The sequence below is a fragment of the Scyliorhinus canicula genome, chromosome 3 (assembly GCF_902713615.1).
Source record: "Scyliorhinus canicula chromosome 3, sScyCan1.1, whole genome shotgun sequence".
Taxonomy (NCBI): Eukaryota; Metazoa; Chordata; class Chondrichthyes; order Carcharhiniformes; family Scyliorhinidae; genus Scyliorhinus; species Scyliorhinus canicula.
Window position 1 is genome coordinate 79,133,322 of NC_052148.1, and position 22,183 is coordinate 79,155,504.

The window sequence follows — 22,183 nt, forward strand, 5'->3', positions numbered from 1 at the left end:
GGCTCTCCCCCTCCCTCACTCTCTCTCCCCACTCCCGGCTCCCCCCCCTCCTCCCTCCCTCTCATCTCCGCAACCCCCCCCCAAAAACGCCGGGTCTTTCTCCTCTCCCCCCCAAAATGCCGGGTCTTTCTCCTCCCCCCCCCTAAACGCCGGGTCTCTCCTTCTCCCCCCCCCCCAATGCCGGGTCGCTCTCTCCCCCCCCCCCCCAATCCGGGTCGCTCTTCTTCCCCCCCCCAATGCGGGTCGCTCTTCCCCCCCCCCCCAATGACGGGTCGCTCTTCTTCCCCCCCCCCAATGCCGGGTCGCTTCTCTTCCCCCCCCCCCCAAATGCCGGGTCGCTCTTCTTTCCCCCACCCCCACAATGCTGGGTCGCTCTTCTTTTCCCCCCCCAAATGCCGGGTCGCTCTTCCCCCCCCCCCCAAATGCCGGGTCGCTTTCTTCCCCCCCCCCAATGCCGGGTCACTCTTCTTCCCCCACCCCCCACCCCACTGGGTCTCACTCTCTCCCCACCACACAAACGCTGGGACTTGCCACTTCCGCAGCTGGTGAAACTGATGCCTATCGCGTCAGTCCGCTGCTGGCCCTTTCGGGAACGGAGATTACCGGCTTAAAAGAAGGCCCGGACGCCGGAGTCATGCGCACCGCTTTTTCCCGCCGGAAATGGGCGTCACGTCGGTCCGCGGAGAATTTCGCCCACGTTCAGAAAGATGACGAGAGAAAGTTTATCTTGATGATAGTTATATAGAATGCCCATTGTGTCATTGAAAACAGCTGTTACAAAATTATAGCATAGGAAAAGAGATGATTGGCGGGATTCAAAAATGAATTTGGACAGGAAAGAGGTTGGAGATGGGGTGGTAGGATCAAGGGTTCGCCTTTTGAGAGTGGTCATAATGGCAGATTTAGAGGAGGGAGGAAGAAAGAAGACACAGGAAGGAAGAAGATACAAGAACATTTAATCAGGTCACCTCTGAATCATCCACAACTGATAGGCTGGACGGCACAGTGGCACAGTGGTTAGCACTGCTACCTCACAGCATCAGGCAACCAAATTCAATTCTGACCTCGGGTGACTGCTGTGCGGAGTTTGCACGTTATCCTCATGTCTGTGAGTTTCGTCCGGGTGCTCCGGTTTACTCCCACAGTTCAAAGATTTGCAGGTTAGGTGGATTGGTCATACTAAATTGCTCCTTAGTGTCCAACGGTTAGGTGGGGTTTCGGGGTAATGTGGATACTGCGGGGATTGGGTCTAGGTAAGGTGCTCTTTCAGAGGGTCGGTGCAGTCAATGGCCGAAAAGCCTCCTTCTGCGCTGCAGAGATTCTATGATTCTATGGTTCTGTACTTTCTGGCATCGGCAAAAAGCTGATTGCCGGGATTCAAACATAGACAAATTTGTACTAGAACACCACAGAAGCAAGAACTTCTGTGAAGTGCTTTATTAAATATGACAACATAAGCAAGATGATTGCAATAAATATCTCTCAAGAGGAATTAATCAGTCTCGGAACCATGAGTAAGACTTGTATTAGATAACAGAGGAGAGAGATAGAGCCGAATTTGCTCCTCAGTCCAAGAACAAAAAAGGCTGAGTCATTCACCGCCCGTTAATATCTTGACCAGCAATTGAAATGAAAATCGCTTATTGTCACGAGTAGGCTTCAATGAAGTTACTGCGAAAAGCCCCTAGCCGCCATATTCCGGCGCCTGTCCGGGGAGGCTGGTATGGGAATCGAACCGTGCTGCTGGCCTGCTTGGTCTGCTGTAAAAGCCAGCTATTTAGCCGAGTGAGCTAAACCAGCCCCTGCTAAATCCCAGCATGTTAAATATTAATCAATTGAATGGGGTCTTTGACAAAAAAAGTCAGTGTGTTATTATTATTCAGTCTCATATATTCAAGAAAGAGAAGATAGATTTGTTTAAAATAATGTTGATTTATTGAATTCGCTTTGGGACACAAATGTTTTACAATATGTAATTAATATTGCTTTTTTAGTTTTTCATAATTTGTTTCACCAGTTTAGTTAATGGACAATTACAAAACTTAGTTAGGCTCTTAATTAACCTTTTGACAGTGACCTGACTCTTTGAGATGACTTTTGAGACTCGATGACTGGCGGGCACTCGGTGTGCCAACTGCGGACCCAGTCTGCAGCAGCCCTGGTGGGCAATCACTGAGGGGCCTCCAGGACGGCCAGGGTTTCGATCGGGGGCCACCGATCGGCGGACGCGCGCGATCTGTGGGGGGAGGCCCATATTGTCGGGGCCGTGTTGCGCGGGGCCGGAAGTGCAGGGCCCTGTATCAGCAGCCGGAGCTGTGTGGAATACTCTGGGGTCCTGCTAGCCCCCTTCAAAATGGAGAATTACTCTGGACATTCTCCAGGAAAGTCCAGAGTGAGTCACGCCCTTTCTCGCCCGGGCGTGGGGACATAGCCCCATTAACAGAGAATTCTGCCCACATATTCTCAACAATCTCCAGCCAGAATTGCCGTGTGGATGATCCATCTTTTCCTCCTCCGGAAGTCCCCAACACCACATAAGCCACTCTTCAATCAATCCGATTCACTCCACGTGATATCAAGAAACGCTGAAGTCACTGGATACTGCAAAAGCTATGGGCACTGACAATATTCTGGTAATGGTACTGAAGACCTCTGCTCCAGATTTCTGCCACGTCTCTAGCCAAGCTGTTCCATTATAGCTACAACATTAGCATCTGCACGGCATTCTGGAAAATTGCCCATGTATGTCCTGCACACAAAAAGGAGAACAAATCCAACCAAACCAATTATTGCCTCTTCATTCTACTCTCATTCATTTAAACTGATGGCGGGTGTTGTCAACAGCGCAAGCAAGTGGCACTTGCTTAGCAATAACCTGCAATAACCTACAGTCATTTAAATGCTGTGGCTGCAAGAACATCTAGCTCAGTGGGCTAGATAGCTGGTTTGTGATGCTGAACAAGGCCAGCATTGCGGGTTCAATTCCCATACCAGCTTACCTAAACAGGCGCCGGAATGTGGCGACTAGTGGCTTTTCACAGTAACTTCATACTTGTGACAATAAAAGGTTATTATTGTTATTAGCTCAAAGGTTAGGAATCCTGCGGTGAGTAATTCACCTCCTGACTCCTCAAAGCCTGTTCAGAATCTACAAGCCACACATCAGGAGTGTGCTGAACTACTCTTTCTCCCCTTGCCTGATGAGTGAAGCTCCAACAACATTCAAGAAGCTTGACACCGTTCAGAACAAAACAGCCTCCTTGATTAGCACCCCAATCACAAACATTCACTCCCTCCTCCACCACCAACAAACAGTAGCACCAGTACAAGATGTACAGCAGGAACTCCTTAGGCAGCACCTTCCAAACTCACAACTGCTACCATCTTGGAGAACCATAGGAACACCACCACCTGCAAATTCCCCATCAAGCTACTCAGCATCCTGATTTATATCGCCATTTCTTCCCTGTCACTGGTCAAAACCCTGGAACTCCCTCCCTAACAACACTGTGGGTGTACCTGCACCAAATGGACTGCAGCAGTTCAAGAAGGAGCTCTTCACCCCCCTCGCAAGTGCAATTAGGGATGGACAATAAATTCTGGCCTATCCAGCGATGCCCAAAAAATATAAAACTAAAAGCACATTCCTCTGGTTGCTGTAATTTTCAAAATTATAGTTTTGTATTGGAAGCCCTGAACTGCCAGAAAACTCAGTCGGCAATCCTGTTCTTAGCATCACATCATATTTAGCATAAATGAAATAACAAGGTATGAAAGAAAGCTACTGCTCACTTGTCGCTTAAGACTTGTTTGGTGTGATTTTCAAAAGGGCCTCAATTTAGGCAGCCAGTGTTCTTGCCTGTAATAAATAGGAGCCTCGTTAAAATATTTAATTTGAGTTCCTAAGAAGTTTTCAGAACACCCATACCATTTTGTTCTTTCACTGGATAGCACAGAGTGTCAAGCGCAGCAGTATTATTTGCATGATATATGTGGAGCAAAAACAGTACAAATCCTGATATCCTGATGTTCCACTACTTTAATGAGAAAATTCCAGATTGTCTCGTAAATAAATGTAAATCACTTTGATAGGATCACAGGGCAATTAATGTTTAGATTTGTTTTTAGAGCTGCAATATATTTGTTCATTTGCCTTGCTGAGGATTGAAGGTGCTAGGATTACATAGCTGTTTATATCCGTGAGGGGCAAGCGATCCTTCATTATTTATTCATAAACCTGCTTTATGGACCATAATCAAGCCCTATTGTGAGTTTCTGCATACTGTCAAAGACTGAATGGAAATTTTATGATGGTGGAAGTTATTTCAGGGTGTGACCAAACGATGTCTCATCCGACTCGATAACGCGATGAGGCCGAGCCTCTCGCAAAATTTATGACGCTCGGATTGCCTCGCAAGATCTAACGATATTTTGCAAGATGTCACGAACTGGATCTGGCCCTGACTGGGTGAGATCCAGTTTTACATATTTAAGTGATCCATTCGGCTCATTTAAATGTGTCAGTGCCCAATTAATCCCAAAGCCCGGGTATGAATGCCCATGCCTGGGGAACCTTGCCATGGCACTGTTACGCACTGGTCCACCCAAACCGGATGGCACAGCCATGTGAGGAGGGGCATTGTCAGGGTTCCAGGCTGGCTGTGCCAGGAAACCCTTTTGCTAGGTTGCCTGTCCTAATTACCCCTCCCCCAACACAATGACCTCACTTCGCCTTCCCCACCTCAAAGATCTCACTTCCTCTCCCTATACTGTAATTCTCCTCTCCCTCCTCCACTATGATACAATGGCATACTGATATTGTCACTGGACTAGTAATCCAGAGGCCCAGCGAAATACTGGGCAGCACGTAGCATAGTCATTAGCACTATGGCCTCACAGCGCCAAGGCCCCAGGTTCGATTCTCAGCTTGGGTCACTGTCTGTGCAGAGTCTGCACGTTCTCCCCATGTCTGTGTGGGTTTCCTCCGGCTGCTCTGGTTTCCTCCCACAAGTCCCGAAAGACATGGGGCGAGATTCTCCGGACTCACGACGGTTCGGAGAATAGCGGGCGTCGGAAATTTTTATGGCGACGCTGTTCCGACGCCCTCCCGCTATTCTCCGAACCCCGCAAAATGTCGGAGTCGCCATTCCCGACAAATGCCTCCTTCCCCCCCCTGACACGACCAGAATCGCCACTGATAGCCCGCCCCGCTATTCACCGGCCCGGATGGGCTGAATTCCCGACGTCATGGCGCCCTGTTTGCACGTCGTGAAACACACCTGCTTTTTAAATTCGTCAACCAGTCGGCCTGGCTGACGACAGCTTGGAGGAGGTCAGGGCACCACTCTGCGCACCGCTCAGCGTACCGCTCAGCGCACCGCTCAGCGCACCGCTCGAGTCTGGCCACAACGGGGAAGGCATCCCTGAGAACGGGAGGGGGTCCAGAGCGGGGGGAGTGTGGGGCGACGGGGGAGGCAGTGGGGGAGACGGGGGAGGCAGTGGGGGAGACGGGGGAGGCAGTGGGGGAGACGGGGGAGGCAGTGGGGGAGACGGGGGAGGCAGTGGGGGGCGATGGGGAGGCAGTGGGGGGCGACGGGGGAGGCAGTGGGGGAGACGGGGGAGGCAGTGGGGGAGACGGGGGAGGCAGTGGGGGGCGACGGGGGAGGCAGTGGGGGGCGACGGGGGAGGCAGTGGGGGAGACGGGGGAGGCAGTGGGGGAGACGGGGGAGGCAGTGGGGGAGACGGGGGAGGCAGTGGGGGAGACGGGGGAGGCAGTGGGGGAGACGGGGGAGGCAGTGGGGGGCGACGGAGGGGGGGGTTAGGTAGAGAGTGAGCCGTCCAACCCCGTAACAAAATGTCTGCCAGCATGCCATGGTGTGCAGGTGACGAGGACACGGCCGCTGGTTGCCCTGTGGCTTCCGGACACAGGCCACTGACGCACCCGTGAGGAGGCCATAGTTTACTGGCCGTTGGATGCAGAAAGTGACCAGGGGTTAGGCTGACCGCGTGTCAGCAGCGCGACCAGGCCACCGGGACACACTGGTATCCCATGGCTGGCGGCTGCCGAGGTGTCGACTAACCTCCGTCTAACATGTCCCGTTTCTCTGCCCCCACCACCCTTCTGTAGGTTAGCACAATGCATGGGAACAGAACGGCTATGTTCTGCGCAGTGGTTGGGGCCGCTCTACTGGATTTGGAGATGCAGCAGCATCCACACCCACAACCCGCAGTGGCTGCAGGGCCAGCTGCAGCAGCAGAGGGAAGGGCCGAGGAGTTGCCAGTCGTCGAGCAGCATGGGGGGGGGGGGGGGGGGGGGGGGGAGGAGGAGGAGGAGGAAGAGGAAGAGGAGAGAGTGAGGGTGCAGCCACGGCGCCAGAGGCGACGACCAAAGCCGAGGGTGTACCGTGTCCGGGTCTCTTTCCTAACAATGCCGGACATCACCTGCAGGAGAAGACTCCGGCTGAGTAGGCAGACGGTGATACATATCTGCCAACTCCTGTCGCACCTCGCCCCACGTGTAACGGGGGGAGGACACGCGATCCCGGTTGCCATCAAGGTGACGGTCGCTCTGAACTTCTATGCTACCGGCTCCTTCCAGTCTCCAAGCGGGGACGTCTCCGGGATCTCCCAGTCATCGGTGCACAGGTGCATCCGGGATGTGACCGACGCCCTCTATGCCATCGCGGACCGCTACATCACCTTTCCCGAGGACCAAGCAAGTCAAGACTCACGAGCCCGTGGATTTGCCAGTCTGGCCGGGATACCGAGAGTTCAGGGGTCAATCGACTGTGTTCACGTCCCCATGCGCCCACCTGCTGTGGACAAGGAAATGTTCACAAACAGGAGGGGAACATACTCCATTAATGTCCAGGTGGTATGCGACCCCCACATGAGGTTCATGAACGTCTGTGCAAGGTTCCCAGGGAGTGTGCATGACTCCTACATACTAGCGCAGTCGTTCATCCCTGCGATGTTTGAGGGACGTCCCCCCCGGCTGAGGGGCTGGTTGCTAGGCGACAGGGGTTATCCGCTGAGGTCTTGGCTGATGACGCCTATACGGAGGCCTCAGACCAATGCGGAAACACGATACAACGAGGCCCATGCAGCAACCAGGGGTGTGGTGGAGCGCTGCCTTGGCCTCCTGAAGATGAGATTCAGGTGCCTGGACCGCTCCGGAGGGACCCTGCAGTACCAGGCCGACAGGGTCGCTCGCATTGTAGTGGTCTGCTGTGCGCTGCACAACATCGCGATGCAGAGGGGAGATGACCTGCTGCAGGAGGCGGAGGGAGAAGCTAGTGGCAGTGGTGCCAGCACAGAGGAGGAGGAGGAGGAGGAGGAGGAGGCGAGGGAGGAGGAGGAGGAGGAGGAGGAGGAGGCTGGCGGAGTGGCGGGCGCAGAACGCAGACACGACCCAGGTGCTGGTGATGTCCAGGAGGCGGCACGACGGACCCGGCAAGGACGGCGGGCACGCGACACCCTGGTGGCAGCACGGTTCACGCATCGCATGTGACATCCCCGATGAACACCAAACCACCACCTGCATCGCTAGTCATGCAGAGGGTCACCACACAACTGCCACCACCACAACCCCCCCCCCCCCCCCCCCCCCCCCCCCCCCCCCCTCAGTGTACACTGCTCCACTTCGACATGACGCTTATCACTGGGTACAGATGGAATGGCACAACATTAATGGCTGTGTCAGCGGGTGTGATCAGTGCCATGTGGAATGATGACAGCCCGCTCTGCGAAGAGCTGTGAGCTAAGAATCGTTAGAGAGAGTCTGACCCATGGCAATAGCTGAACCATCCACCTTGGTGGCCGCTGAGTTCGTCACTGACACTCCATCACGTGCCCGCGTGGGCTAGCTGTGGGAGGGGGTAGGGGCAGGGACTGCACACCCGGCACTGAGGTTTCACCACCCGTCACCCCCAGCGACACTCGGTCACCATCACGATTCCTGTGGCTGTGGAACAATCACACGGTATTACAAGTAAGGTGGAACAGTGCGTTTAATATTAACAATTATTTACAGGTGCCCTAGCCCCTACAACTAAACTGTGCCTTTCACCCGTGCCAACTTACTCAGTGTCTATCTTAGTTGCCTTACGGGCCCTACCACTACGTCTAAGTGACTCCCCAGATGATACAGCAGGAGTGGAGGAGGATTGCTGCGAATCGCCCCCCTCGACTCGTTTCTCCTTGGCTAAGCGTTTCCTGGGGCGACCAGGCCTTGATGGGCCAGGCTGCTCTGCGGGCGTCTCGGGTGACATTGTGCCACCCTGCTCTGCCTGCTGCCCACCCGATGCACCAGGGATGGGACGGGGGGAGGCCGAGAATTCCGGGACGTCCCGTGATGGAGTTAATGGGACGGGCCCCAAAACCTCCTCCTCCCTCGGGGAGCCCGGTGGCCCCCGGGCCTCACTTTGGGACAGAGGTGCGAGCGGGGAGGTGCCCCGTCGCACCACCGACACCTGGCGCTGCCAGTCCTGGAGGCCTGCAACGGTATCCACCAGGATCCGAAGGTTTGCAGAGACGGAGTCCAGGGAGTTAAACATTCCCACCAGGGACTGTGCGACCTCAACCTGTGTGTGCACGACGCCATCCAGCACATGTGTCAGGCGGTTGATGGTCTCCGCGACCGACTGCTGCGACTGGGCCATGACCTGCTGAGACTGGGCCATGGCCTGCTGAGACTGGGCCATGACCTGCTGAGACTGGGCCATGACCTGCTGAGACTCGGCCATGGCCCGCAGGGCGCCGGCAATGTCGTTTTGGCTCTGGCACATTGCTGCCTGTCCAGGGCCGAGGATGACGCGTGCACGTTAACCCCAACGTCTTGCATAACCTGACCCATTGCCTCCACCGCGGATGCCACCCGTGCGGTGTCGGACTGGGTCTCTGCCATGAGCGGCACCACTCCCTGCTCTTGGACGCGGTTCGACTCCTCTAACAGCGTCTGCAGAGCCAGGAAGGCAGCCCTCCTCCCGCCATTGTTTCCCTGGGTTTCCTGAGGCATCGGCTGTGCGGGTGGGTTGATAAACTCCAGGAACTCAGAAAACGTCTGGGAGCCAGCTGCATCCTGGGCCTGGTCTGTTCTCCGCGAGTCCGGGCCCTCTGTTGCTCCGACCTCCACCTGCTGTACCTGCTCAGCTGTGATGTGCCAACCAGACTGTGCCCCAGGAGACTCATCACTAAATAGGCCCGCCGGGGTGTGTGTCTCTGGGATGATGGATGTGGTGGGAGAAAGCAGTGCCGCAAGCCTGACGCTCTCAATGTTTAGGGCCTCCTCCAGGGTGTGGGGCTGCTCAGTGACAGGAGGGTTGTCCCTGGCCATTTCTGGTGGTGGTGGTGGACTTCGAACCCTCTGTGCGTCCTGGTCCGCAGATTGGGTTGGGGCGGATAGGGCTGCCCGCTGATCGGGCACCCTCTGTTGTGAGGCCCCGGGTGAGGTGGCGGCAGATTCCTGTGTCCGTCTGGAGGCAGACGGCCCTGGTCGTTCGGCATCACGTCCTAGGGAAGAGAATGAGACGGGTTATTTCGATTTGCTCGGCAGGCCGCTGGACGGTCCCAGTGGGCAGGGTTTGTGAAGGGACAGAGGATGGGGGAGGTGTCCCAGTGGGCAGGGTGTGTGAAGGGACAGAGGATGGGGGAGGTGTCCCAGTGGGCAGGGTGTGTGAAGGGACAGAGGATGGGGGAGGTGTCCCAGTGGGCAGGGTGTGTGAAGGGACAGAGGATGGGGGAGGTGTCCCAGTGGGCAGGGTGTGTGAAGGGACAGAGGATGGGGGAGGTGTCCCAGTGGGCAGGGTGTGTGAAGGGACAGAGGGTGGGGGAGGGGTGAGTGTTTGTCAGGGAGGGTTGTCTCACTTGCTGCAGTTCCGCCAACCTCGCATTGTGCGATGTCGCGGGTGGCAGACCCCCCAACAAGGTCCAGGGCCCTCTGTTCAAAGGTGCTGAGGGGGTGCAGGTTGGGCGAACCCCCTCCAGTCTTGTGCCGCTCACGGTGGTTATGAGCGGCCTTGGCCTGTTGGGGGAGGGAACATAGGTAGATCATTACAAAACGGTAGGTATCAGCAGTCCGTTCAGATACTGGCACAGTTTGGGGGGGGCAAGTTGTCATAAGACGATTGCATCTCTCCTCGGGGCCAGAGCGCTGGGTCTGTGACACCTTTGTGAACCATCCTCAAATAACTCTGCCCCAATCCCTCTCCCCCCCCCCCTCCCGTGCCCGGGGGGGGGGGGGGGTGCTTAAGTTAAGGGGGAGGGATGGTTGTGACTAGGGGGCACCCTCATGGCACTTACCCTGGCAGACCTGGTGAGGTCGTGTAGCTTCTTCCTACATTGCTCAGCTGAGCGAGGGGTCTGCCCCACAGCACTGACGGCAGCAGCCACGTCACGCCAGGCCTGGCGTACCGCGCTGGCAGGTTGGCGATGCCCTCTCCGCGGGCGGATGATGCCCCTCCTCTGCTCCACGGCATCGAGCAGCGCCTCGACGTCAGCATCTACAAAGCGAGGAGCAGCTCTCCTCGGCTCCGACATCCTGCCCGACAGATTCTGTGGTCTCCCGCGCCTTTTTACGGCGTCGGGCGGCGTCACATGGGCGTGATCGTGTCGTCGTCGCGTTCCGTCGTCATCACGCACGTAATTGACGCGGCCGCGCTACTAGCCCATTTCCAGGAAGTGAATCCGTCGGGAAATGAAGCCTTCGCGACCGTCGTAAAACGCTCCCGATTTTTACGACGGTTTTACGACTTTCCGCGGGTGCGGAGAATTTCGCCCATGCTGTTAGGTGAATTGAACATTCTGAATTCTCCCTCTGTGTACTCGAATAAGTGCCAGAATGTGGCGACTGGCGAATTTCACAGTAACTTCATTGCAGTGTTGATGTAGGCCTACTTGTGACAATAATGATTATTGGTATGGATACTTCGGTAGGTGGTGAAATTTGAGTTCAATAAAAATCTGGAATTAAAAGCCTAATGATGGCTCAATTGTTATAACAAGTACAACTGGTTCATTAATGTTCTTTAAGTGATGAAGTCTGCTATCCTTCTCACCACACAGCCCTGTGGTTGACTCTTAAATGCCCTGTGAAATGACCCAGCACGCCCTCAGTTGGGTATGTCAGAATCAGAAAATGTAATAGCATTTTGTCAGGATGAGGGCTTGAAATATTTATTTATTTCCCACTTAAGAACCTATCATGGGTTTAATGGGGGGTAGGTGAAAGGGTAGCAATACTCCCACCTGATTACTTGCACAGACCCCCACACTCCCTCACGCCCCAAATTCACCATGAAGGAGGGCATGAAACCTCAGCCATTAGATGCAATTCTAGGCATCACATTTGTGGTTCTGAGCCAGGAGCATGTGATGAAGCATAAGCTAAGAGATGGAAAAGCAGTAAAAGGATTTTGTGTGCAATATTTTTCCAGATGGAAAATATACTGCATTTATGGTCGCAGCCTTAACTATTTGAATTCATCTTCACTTTGAGAAGGCAATACGCAACCACATTCATTGTTGCAAAATTAAACCACCTTAAAGAGTGTAGCATATTTGCAAAGTGTTGCATATTTATTTTATGCCCCATGAAACATCAAGTAATTATTATCGTTTGGTTAATTAATCCTGATGATTACTCAATTACTGCTTAATTCATTTTTGATTTCAAATTTCCAACACGTTCTACATTCTCAGTGTTTTCACTATGAGGGTGAAATTCCTCCCGGCTTTTTCCATCATCCCACTGTAATTTCCTTAACCCCCTTAAGTGGGGTTTCTGCCCAAGTTACAGCCGAGGCGATGGAGAATCCCAAAGGAAATTCACTCCTGTAACTTCAGTCTCACCCCAATATAAACCACAAAGACAGCACAATGCACATCAATCACTGTGGTGGAGGCTGACAGCAAAATTACAGGGGAAATTGAAGAAAAACAATGAATAGAATATTAAAATAATTCACCAGAGTTTGCAATAATATTCAGACACAACACATGCAATATAAGGAATTATTTGGATATGATTATCTGTTAAAATTATTATTTATATAGAATATATATAACTCTGGACATTATGAAACTGCAATCTTATGCACAGAGCTGCCACCTTTATTTTCATTTTATTTCTGAATTAGAATTGAAAATTGTACTTTATTGTTAATTTAAATCTAAATTTTTTTATGCCACCTTTAAAGGTGAAGTGAAGTAAAGTATGTCAAAGGCATCATACTCTGAGCATTCCTATCTTGAATACAATCATTCTGCTTCTTAAGTCTTCGAGCGAACGTGTCTGTTTGGGATGCTCATTTATCTAGATTCAGATTTCAAACTTATAGTAACTTTTAAAGTGACAATGCTTCACTCCCAGCTCATGAGGGTATTATTTTGTGCCAGAGAAACACATCTATGCCAAGCACAAGCTATACTATGGATCGTACTTTTGCTAGCAAGACAGGTAGCTCGAGTCAGGAAATGTCCTTAATCAGCGGGCCTTCATCTGTTCAGAAAGTCCCTCACTGCAATTTTCTTGGGAGGAGGGGGAGACAGGGTCACGATTGAGTCAGGCTTGTTTCCTATAGAGGACATTCAGAGGCTACTAGAGAGGCAGGCGAGTATCAAGGCGGAGTGGTTCGAAGGCTCATCTACGTTCTCTAAAGCTTTGGTTCAGTTTTATAAGATTATGTTATTCCCCCTAGCCCACCCTTTGCCTCCTATACATCATCACATAACCCCATAGCACCCCTCATAGCCACTCACCCAGTATCCACTATGTACAGACCTTAGAACCATGTGAGATTAAATGGAATTAAACATCTAACAATCTAATGAAGCTCTCACACATTTATCCTTGATACAAAAACTTGTGAAACCCATTCAAAGGTTTGAAATCCCCTTAAAGAGTCAGTCTGTTCGAAAAACAAACATACTTATATTCAATAACCATATCAAAGACAGATAATCCTTTAATAGCCTCTTAAAACTAACAATCAAAATGTGAACTCAGCCCTCCTGCTGAGATAAGTGATTCGGGACTTTTGAAATTTAGCCAAGCATTCAAAATAGACCTAGCTGCAATAACAACCCTTTGCAAATGTCTATTGAAGTCTATTGAAATTGCATGAACAGGTTGCTAAATTCTTTATCTTAGCTACAGGAAATGTCCTGTCAATCAATGCACACCAGCAGATTTGTTTATTTTCTCGCTGACAACTTCAGTCTATTTTTTTTAATTTTTAAAGATGGGCTTTAAATATCTTCAGGTTATAAACAAACCTTCAAGTTATCATTCTGTGGCCTAAAACTATAGTCACACTTCCTTCTTTTGAAGCATTGCAAAACCAGCTCCCAGCTTATTTAACATTAAATTTGAGTGTGAGAAGCACGGTAGCACAGTGGGTTGCTTCACAGCGCCAGGATCTCAGGTTCGATTCCCAGCTTGGGTCACTGTGTGTGCAGAGTCTGCTTGTTCTCTCTGTATCTGTGTGAGTTTACTCCGGTTTCCTCCCACAAGTCCCGAAAGACGTGCTGTTAGGTGAATTGGACGTTCTGAATTCTCCCTCAGTGTACCCGAACAAGCTCAGAAATGTGGCAATTAGGGGCTTTTCACAGTAACTTCATTGCAGTATTAATATAAGCTTACTTGTGATAATAAAGATTTATTCATAAAAAATTGGTTAAACTGAGTCCCTTGCTGCATTTTTGCTGTATATCTGGAGAACTCTAAATTGCAGCTTAACAACATTTGCATCATCCAATGTTGAATGGCACAGACTCTATAGTGATCATTTATTTAGTGCATCTTCATACCCGCCTGCACTTTGCAGTGCTTATCAATCATGTTTTGGTTGGAGTACCACGCTAATTAGATAGGATGAACTGGTGGCTCTTTATCGATCAAAAGAGTTCATTATACAAGCACGTTGTTGGATTCTCCAATTGTGGGAATGAGGAAATAAATTTCCAACCCTAAAATTCTATAATTCGATTTCAGAGGGCAGACTGCCAAATTACTGCCTGCTGATGATTTTAGCCTCATAATTCCAGTATTCCAATATTTGCTTTGATCATTGATGATCCCACCTTCTGTGATATCGAAATTTATTTGAAGCTTCAAGGGATTGAAACTATATGAAGATAAAATACAAATTCTGACAGATTAGTTAATTGTTTCATTGACTAAAATGAAAGCTACTTTTTAACTTGGGTTATAGCAATAATATAACTCCCCCTTTTAATGAGACAGAAAATGCATTTCTCTCTGTTAAACACATAAAGTGCTTTGTGGCATTTCAAATGATATAAACCAAAACTCTCAAATCCATAGTGAATTACAAATCCTGAAGGTTCATAACTTAATGATATTATTACTAAGAAGAGCTTCCTTACCTGTCTATACTTTTCCAAGTCTGTTTTGTTCCCAACCAAAACTACTGGGATATCAAATGTGTGTCGAACATGATAGATGAGTTCCTTGAATTGTGCATCTGCCTGGAATGATCGGCGATCGGTGATAGGATAACAGATAATAAAACCCTCTCCACCTCGCATGTATTGGTCCCTCATGACTGTGAATTCTGCCTGAAGTTAAATATCAAAAATAGAAGAGAAAACATTGATAAAATTCTGCCCAACAACATAGGCATCCGGCACTTAACTGCAAGCTTCAGACACTCTGGTGCAATATGTGATATTAACTTCCTCATGGACTTTCTGAAGTAGAAGATCAGCATTCTGCTCATGCCACATTATTAAATAATATTGGATAAACTGGATTAGCTATTATAGAACAGAACCATTCAGAGGATAAAGTTTGCAGGTTGATCCTTGCTTATGCTTCGGTTAACTGAACTTGGCTAGTTTATGGTAATTATTTATATATTATGTAGGTTAATGAGGGGGGAAAATAAAATCAACCATCATTTTCACTCAAGAATGCTATCCAGTGACCTCCACTGAGCAGTGTGCATAAAGTAAGCTCACCAGAGTGCGATAGGCTGCTTTTCCCTTTGAGGGGGAGAGCTGACTTGTGGTGATTTAACCTGAGGGTCGACACATTCAGACAAAGGGCAAGGTTGAGAAGTCAGGACCTTCATGAATAACCTTAGCCAGTATTGGAATTGAACCCACATTGGTGGCCTCACTCTGCATCATAAACCAGCTGTCCAGCCAACTGAGCTAAACCGACCTGGAATCGCTCAGCACTGACAATAAAGCCTTAAAACATTTTTTTGGGTAGAGGCTTTCTCACCGGCATGATTATTGATTGAAGAGTTGGACAAAGGTGTCAATGCATCTGATAAATGAAACCCTTGCTTTGCTGACATTAAAATCAATAGCTGAATAAACTGGTGCATCACCAACAGGGCACGTTAACCCAATGACTGATTCTTCGAACTGCTCCCTTGTTCAGCAAGCTGCTGCATCAGGAACAGAGTCACACAATTTTGGCAGCTTTAGTGTCTAGGTTTGCATGTGAGGAATTGTCTTGTGCCAAGGAAGCAGAGGGTGGGTGGCACCACTGGAACTGTACCAAGTATTAATGGCACGGAGGAAGTCAGTTCTGTCGGTTGACAAAAGAGGAATAAAAGCAAATGACCAGGTGCACCCTCCACCTTTTGTTTAAAAATAATATTGCATATGACCTTCCCGAGTTCATTCCAGGATTATTTGGCATTGTCTTTTTTTCAGCTGCTGATTTTCATTCGCCATTTAAATTTCATAAGAGGAATGGAGATCAGGCTGATGGACACATGGGAAAAATAAGATTGCATTTTTGTAACAATGAAAAGAAATGAGGTAAAATAAGATTTAAAATAATAAATAGATGGGAGAAGTTCAAGGTTAAATCATTGAAAATAAAACAGGAAAAAATAAACGAGGACAGGAGACATAGAATGAAGGAAAAAGGAGGAAGAGAAAAATTGGCCCAGATCTCGCTGTGATAATAATGGTGAAACTGTCAACAAATTCGAGAGTTTGTAAATACGCTGAATAATGCAGAAATACAGAAGTTTCTGTCAGTGAATTCTATCCCCTATTCAGAGGGTGAGCTGTAGAAGTTTCCACCTACTGCTAACTCATCTCTAATCATGAATTAATGAGAAATTCAACTCTGATTCAACTTTAATTCTGGAACAGTGGTATTGTCACGAGACTAGTAATCCAAAGTCCCAGGGTGATTCTCTAGGAACCGGGTTCGAATCCCACCTTGGCAGATGGTGAAATTTCAAATCAATGAAAATCAGGAATTAAAAAGTCTAATGATTATTACGATCCCAGACCAGACCCCAATAATTGCCAGTCTGCTGGACGCTGTGGAGCCGAGAAGGGAAACCCTGGTCCCCCGAGGGGGTTGGATGATCAGCAACAGAGCCACCAGTGCCATCTGGGAGACGGTGGTAGCGACTGTCAATTCAGGCAGTATGACCAGGAGGACTGCAGTACAATGTCGGAAGAAGACCTTTACCGAGCTGCAAGGGTAAGTTAAGACTGGCCTTGGCATCAGTCCTGCCGGCAACCACCTTGACCTCCACCATCAACCCCCCCCAACAGGTCGGTGGCTTGCACCTCACACCCCACCCCTAGCCACCTCCATAACCCCCTCCCCCCACCCCCCCCCTCCCCCCGATGCATCAAGCGGCTCACAATGCCCCCTCTGTCCACTCAGGAGAAGCTGGTCGATAATAGGTGGGAAAGGGCCCAGACGGGCAGTGGAGTGCCAGACATCAGAGTCATGACCCTGTATGAGGAAGGGGCTCTGGAGATCACATGGTTGGACGAAGAGAGAGCAGTCACCGACAGTGAGGATGGCCTGCGCTGCAGAGGTGAGAATCCACTGCCCCTTCACCCAGATGACTTGTCTCAAGTGAGTTGTTCATGTCAGACAAAATTATCCTTCACTCCCACTGATTACATATTCATTCTCTCGCAAGATCTCCACCTGATGGGGTCAGGCCATTCGGGGTCCCACCCCTTCACCCCCGCAGCCACTCAAGAGTACACCTCAGAAGAGAGCATCGAGGAGACTACCATAGAGACATCACAGTTATCATTCCCAACCTCCACTAGTGCCGATAAACATTGGAACAGCACGATAGCACAGTGGTTAGCACTGCTGCTTCACACACCAGGGTCCCAGGTTCGGTTTCCAGCTTGGATCACTGTCTGTGCAGAGCCTGCACGTTGTCCCCGTGTCTGTGTGGGTTTCCTCCGGGTGCTCCGGTTTCCTTCCACAGTCCAAAGATGTGCAGCTTAGGTGGATTGGCCATTCTAAATTGCCTGCTCCTGTAGCCAGAGCATTTCTATGGCTGGTCGAGTTCAGTTTCTGGTCATTAGTCTAGCAGTTTAATCTTTTTGACTAATTTGTAGATGGATTGTCTTTGATTAGGTCCCCTAGTTATGGATTACCTTTCTTTAACAAACTTAACGTCATTGCCACGTAATTTACCTGAACCTTTATTCCCAATATCTCCTCATTGAAATAGCTCAACACACTATATACATTAAGCCTCTCTATTCTGCTTAGAATCTAGGAAAATGTCGTGTATGATAGTAATGGGCAAATTCTCATTTGTGTACAACAAATGGGTGTGAGAGGTGGATGGGGAATGCACAGAGGCACATTTGAAGAGTCAGTATCCAATCTGTGTGGTTATTGGGGTTGGATATCATTCTTATGCAGTCAGTGAGCTTTTGGCATGAAAGGTACTCTCAATTTGAATGGAGGTTGTCGAATCGTGGTATTGTCACTGGACTAGTTATTGAGTGACCGAGGGTAATGAACCTTTTGCAAATCCAATTTGACTCAATACAAATCTGGAATTTAAAGCCTAATAATGACCATGAAAAAATGTCAATTGTTGTAAAATCCCATCTGGTTCACTAATATCCTAGAGGGAAGGAAATCTTCTGTCCTTATCTGCTTTGGCCTACATGCGACTCCAGACCCATAGTAATGTGGTTGACTCTTAAATGCTCTTGAAATAGCCTCGCCAGTCACTCTGTTGAAGGGCAATTAGGACAAGCAACAAATGGCGGCCTGGCCAATGATGGCCACATCCCTTGAAAAAATAAAGAAAAAATAGATATTGGGTGCGATTCTCCGCTGCCCACGACGGGTCGGAGAATAGCGGGAAGGCCTTCCCGACATTTATCCCGACCTCCCGCTATTCTCCCCCCCCCCCCCCCCCCCCCCCCCCCTCACGGCCGCCCCACAACATGAATCGCTACTCGCCGTTTTTTACGGCGAACAGCGATTCTCCCCTGGCCGATGGGCCGTTTTCCCCTTTACGGCCGTTTTCACGAACGCAAACGCACCTGCTCTCACCGTTCGTTAAAACGGCCACAAAGTGCCGTCCCGGACAACCATGGCACCGATTGGCACGGCCGCACCACGGCCCGATACCCGCGCACTCTTTGTTCCTCCGCCGCCCTGCAGGATCAGTCGGCGGGGCGGCTGAGGGGCATGACGGCCCGCACATATGCGTGATGACATCATCCGCGCAAGCGCAGGTTGGAGCCGTCCAACCCGCGCATGCGCGGCTGACGTCATCGTGTGCGTCAGCCGCCGTGACGCTTGGCGCGCGGGCTTAGCGACGGTCGCTAAGCCCGCGATGCCGTTCTTCACAGGGCCGCGCTGCTAGCCCCAACCGGGGGGGGGGGGGGAGAATCGGGTCCCAGGAGGGGGCGCGGAGGCTGCCGTGAAACACGGCCAGTTTCACGGCAGCCTTTACGACTCTCCGCATTTGCGGAGAATCGCGCCCATTGATTTTGAAGTCGGATTTTAGACAGAGGCTGCTTCTCATAAAACATATAAAAAGGAGAAAGATAAGCAACACAGTGGAGCCGCTAGTAACACAAATTCAGGATCAGCAGCATTAACTACGGAAACGTTCAAGTCTGTTCAGGTGGGAAACTCACAAGCAACTGCCAGATTAGTATCTCCCAAAGCTTCATCCAGCTTTACTCAACAACAGTTGCAAAACCCTTTCAGTATCATTCCATTGCATATGAATTTAACCTTTATATTCTAATGGTTGTTGGGTTCTTAATCATGTAAAAGAAAGTTACACTCTCTTCAAAAATATTTCAATTTGCAAAATCTTTCAGCCTATTGTCAAGTGTTTATAAAAAAATCAGTAGCCATGTTATCTCTCTCTCTCTTTATATTTAATTGCTTCTTTATTCTATATCAGCTATATCACGATACCTCAAAACGTATACAGAACTTGCTTCTTTTGTAGATGAGGTTGCCAATTGTGAAGGTGGATTGTTATTTCTTCGCTACGATGGACAATCTTTTCCTCACCTTCACCAGCTCTGTGATAAAATCCATATTAGAGTCTCTTCCTGTGAATACTGCAGCATAGACTCATTTGAAATATTCCGCATGCAATTAATTTTGAGTTTGTGAATATCCTTAGGTCATGAAAGGTGAACAGAGTGATATATATATTATATATATATTATACTTCGGCAAGTCTGTGACATCCCACCGGATCCGAGTGGGCCCTAAAATCCTGGTCATGGTTCTCTGCGGCCAAGAGCATGAGTCCCAAAGATTGTGTTGCCAAAATGAAGGGCATCTCCTCAGCGCTGGATAGGACCTTCTGTGAGGGGAAGTTAACATGACCCACATTGGTACCAATAACATAGGCACGACTAAGAAAGCGGTTCTGCAAAGGGATTATGAACAGCTAGGGAATAAAGTAAAAAACCAAACCACCAAGATATTAATTTCTGGGTTACCACCCGAGCTACAAGCAAATTGGCATTGGGTAAATAAGTTGAATGTGGTAGTCCAAAGATTGGTATGGGAGAACGGGGTTGGGATTCAGTACCAGTACTGAGGAAAGAGGGAGCTGCGCCATTGGGCAGGCCTTTATCTGAATTGCACTGGGGCCAGTGTCTTGGTGGATCAAATAACTAGGACTGTAGAGAAGGCTTTAAACTAAATAGTTGAGGTGGGGAGGGGGGGGGGAGGAGGGAGGAGGGGGGGGGGTATGAGGGGACACTTAGAAAGTTAAAGAGAGACGCTACTGCAGGGTAATGAAAAAAATAGTGATAAACGGAGTGTGACGGGAAGTAAGGTCAGAGTAAACAAAAATGGTAAAAAAGTTAAAAGCTCTTTTTCTGCTTGCTCGCAGCATTCATAACAAGATGGATGAATTGGTAGCATAAATGGACAAAAATTGAATAGCTATTTCAGAGGACTGGCTACATTGTACCAGGACTGGAATATTCAAGGGTATTTTGGAAGGATAGGAGGGAAGGAAAAAGATGTGGGATAGCTCTGTTAATCAAGGATGAGATCAGCACAATGGTGAAAATCAAGCAGTTGAATCAGTTTTGTTCGAGATAAGAAATAGCAAAGGGGCAAAGTCACTGGTGCAGAAAAGATTCACAAGAATGGTTCCAGGGATGGTTACAGAGATAGATTGCAGCAGTTGTTACTGTTTTGTCAGGAGAAGAAAAGGTTGAGAGGAGATTTGATATAGGTACTATGATGAGCTTAGTAATTAGCCATAGTCCATGAGTGACCATAGACATGTTTCTCTGTTAAAGAGAGACAAATGGTTATCTAACCTGAGGAGAACCATTCCACCTTAAGCATCATGCTTGGCTAAGGAGGCAGTCCTCTATGAACTACCAAAGCCAGTGTGACATTGGAACCGTGCCCTTGGCATCATTTTGCAGCAGAATCTAGTCACTTAGCCAACTGAGATAACTTACCACAACAAGGTCATGAGGAGTCTAGGCAGAATTTATAATGTAATTGAGAACCAGAGGGCATAGACTTAAAGTAAGTGGAAATAGAAGCAATGGCAACATGAGGAAAATATTTTTCCTGCATTGGGGGGGGGGGGGGGGGGGGGGGTCGGGTCAGAATCTGGAATGCACTGCCTTACATTTTTGTGCAGGCAGGATCAGGCATTCAAAGGGAATTATATTATTATCTAACAAGGAAAAATGTGCAAGACGACTAGAAGAGAGCAAGGGAGAGGCACTAGGTGAAATACTCCTTCAGAGAGCTAGCACAGATACACAAGTTGAATGGCCTCCTTTTATGCTGTAACCATTATATGATTCTAATATTAACAGGGTGAACCTCCCTGTAAAGCCCATTCTTATTGCTTTTCTGTGTCTCCCCCACACTAATACAGGAACACATCAAGAGATATTGTTGTTGTTGTTCATGGGATGGAAGGTCTACTGGCAAGACCAATAAATTTTGTCCATCTTTAATTGCTCTCAAGAAGGTTATGGAAGTGAGCCACCTTCTTGAACTGCTGCAGTCCATGTGATGTAAGTACACCCACAGTTAGGGAAGGAGCTCCAGGATTTTGATTCAGCAACAATGAAAGAATAGATATATTTCCAAGCCAGGATGGTGTGTGGCTTGGAGGGAAACTTGAGGGTGGCGGTGTTCCAATGCACCTGCTACACTTGTTCTAGTTGGTAGAGATCACGAGTTTGGAAGGTGCTGTTCAGGGAATTTGTGCACAGTAAGAAGTCTTACAACACCAGGTTAAAGTCCAACATGTTTGTTTCAAACACTAGCTTTCGGAGCACTGCTCCTTCTTCACCTGAGGAAGGAGCAGTGCTCCGAAAGCTAGTGTTTAAAACAAACATGTTGGACTTTAACCTGGTGCTGTAAGACTTCTTACTGTGCTCACCCCAGTCCAACGCCGGCATTTCCACATCAGGGAAATTGTTGCAGTGCATCATGTAGATCGTACACATTGCAGGGCCAACATGCACCAATGATGGAGGGAATAAATGCATAAACGTCCAATCAAGGGAGTTGCGTTATCTTGGATGGTGTTAAGATCCTAGAGAGCTGCCCCCATCCAGGCAACTGGAAATATTTCATAACACTACTGGATTAAACAGAAAAATGATTAACCTTCTGGAAAACTTGAATGGGAAGAGTTTTTTTGTGTGTTCGTACATGAGCATTGCATTTGTGAAACCATATTCTATATAAGCGGGAGATTATTCAGAAGAGTACTCTGGCCTAATATGAACACTAATTGTCTACACCTTGGAAATACCCGCATGGGGTCTTGGACTCATATCCTGATTATCTTGAAATAAAAATTCCTCCACCATTCAAGTGCTTGGAGATCACTGCTAGGTTGGAATTTTGGTGTTAGACAGGACTGACGTGTCTCAAGTAGATTCT

At 49.1% G+C, this 22,183-nt stretch overlaps 1 protein-coding gene across 1 annotated transcript in view; it reads right to left on the bottom strand.

Moving 5' to 3' along the window:
• Positions 1–22,183, bottom strand: part of rit1 (Ras-like without CAAX 1) — a 284,464-nt gene that overhangs the window by 182,554 nt on the left and 79,727 nt on the right. Inside the window, exon 3 of the mRNA XM_038793024.1 lies at positions 14,386–14,581. Within this exon, the coding sequence (XP_038648952.1) occupies positions 14,386–14,581 (196 nt within the window). The remainder of the gene's footprint in view (positions 1–14,385; positions 14,582–22,183) is intronic.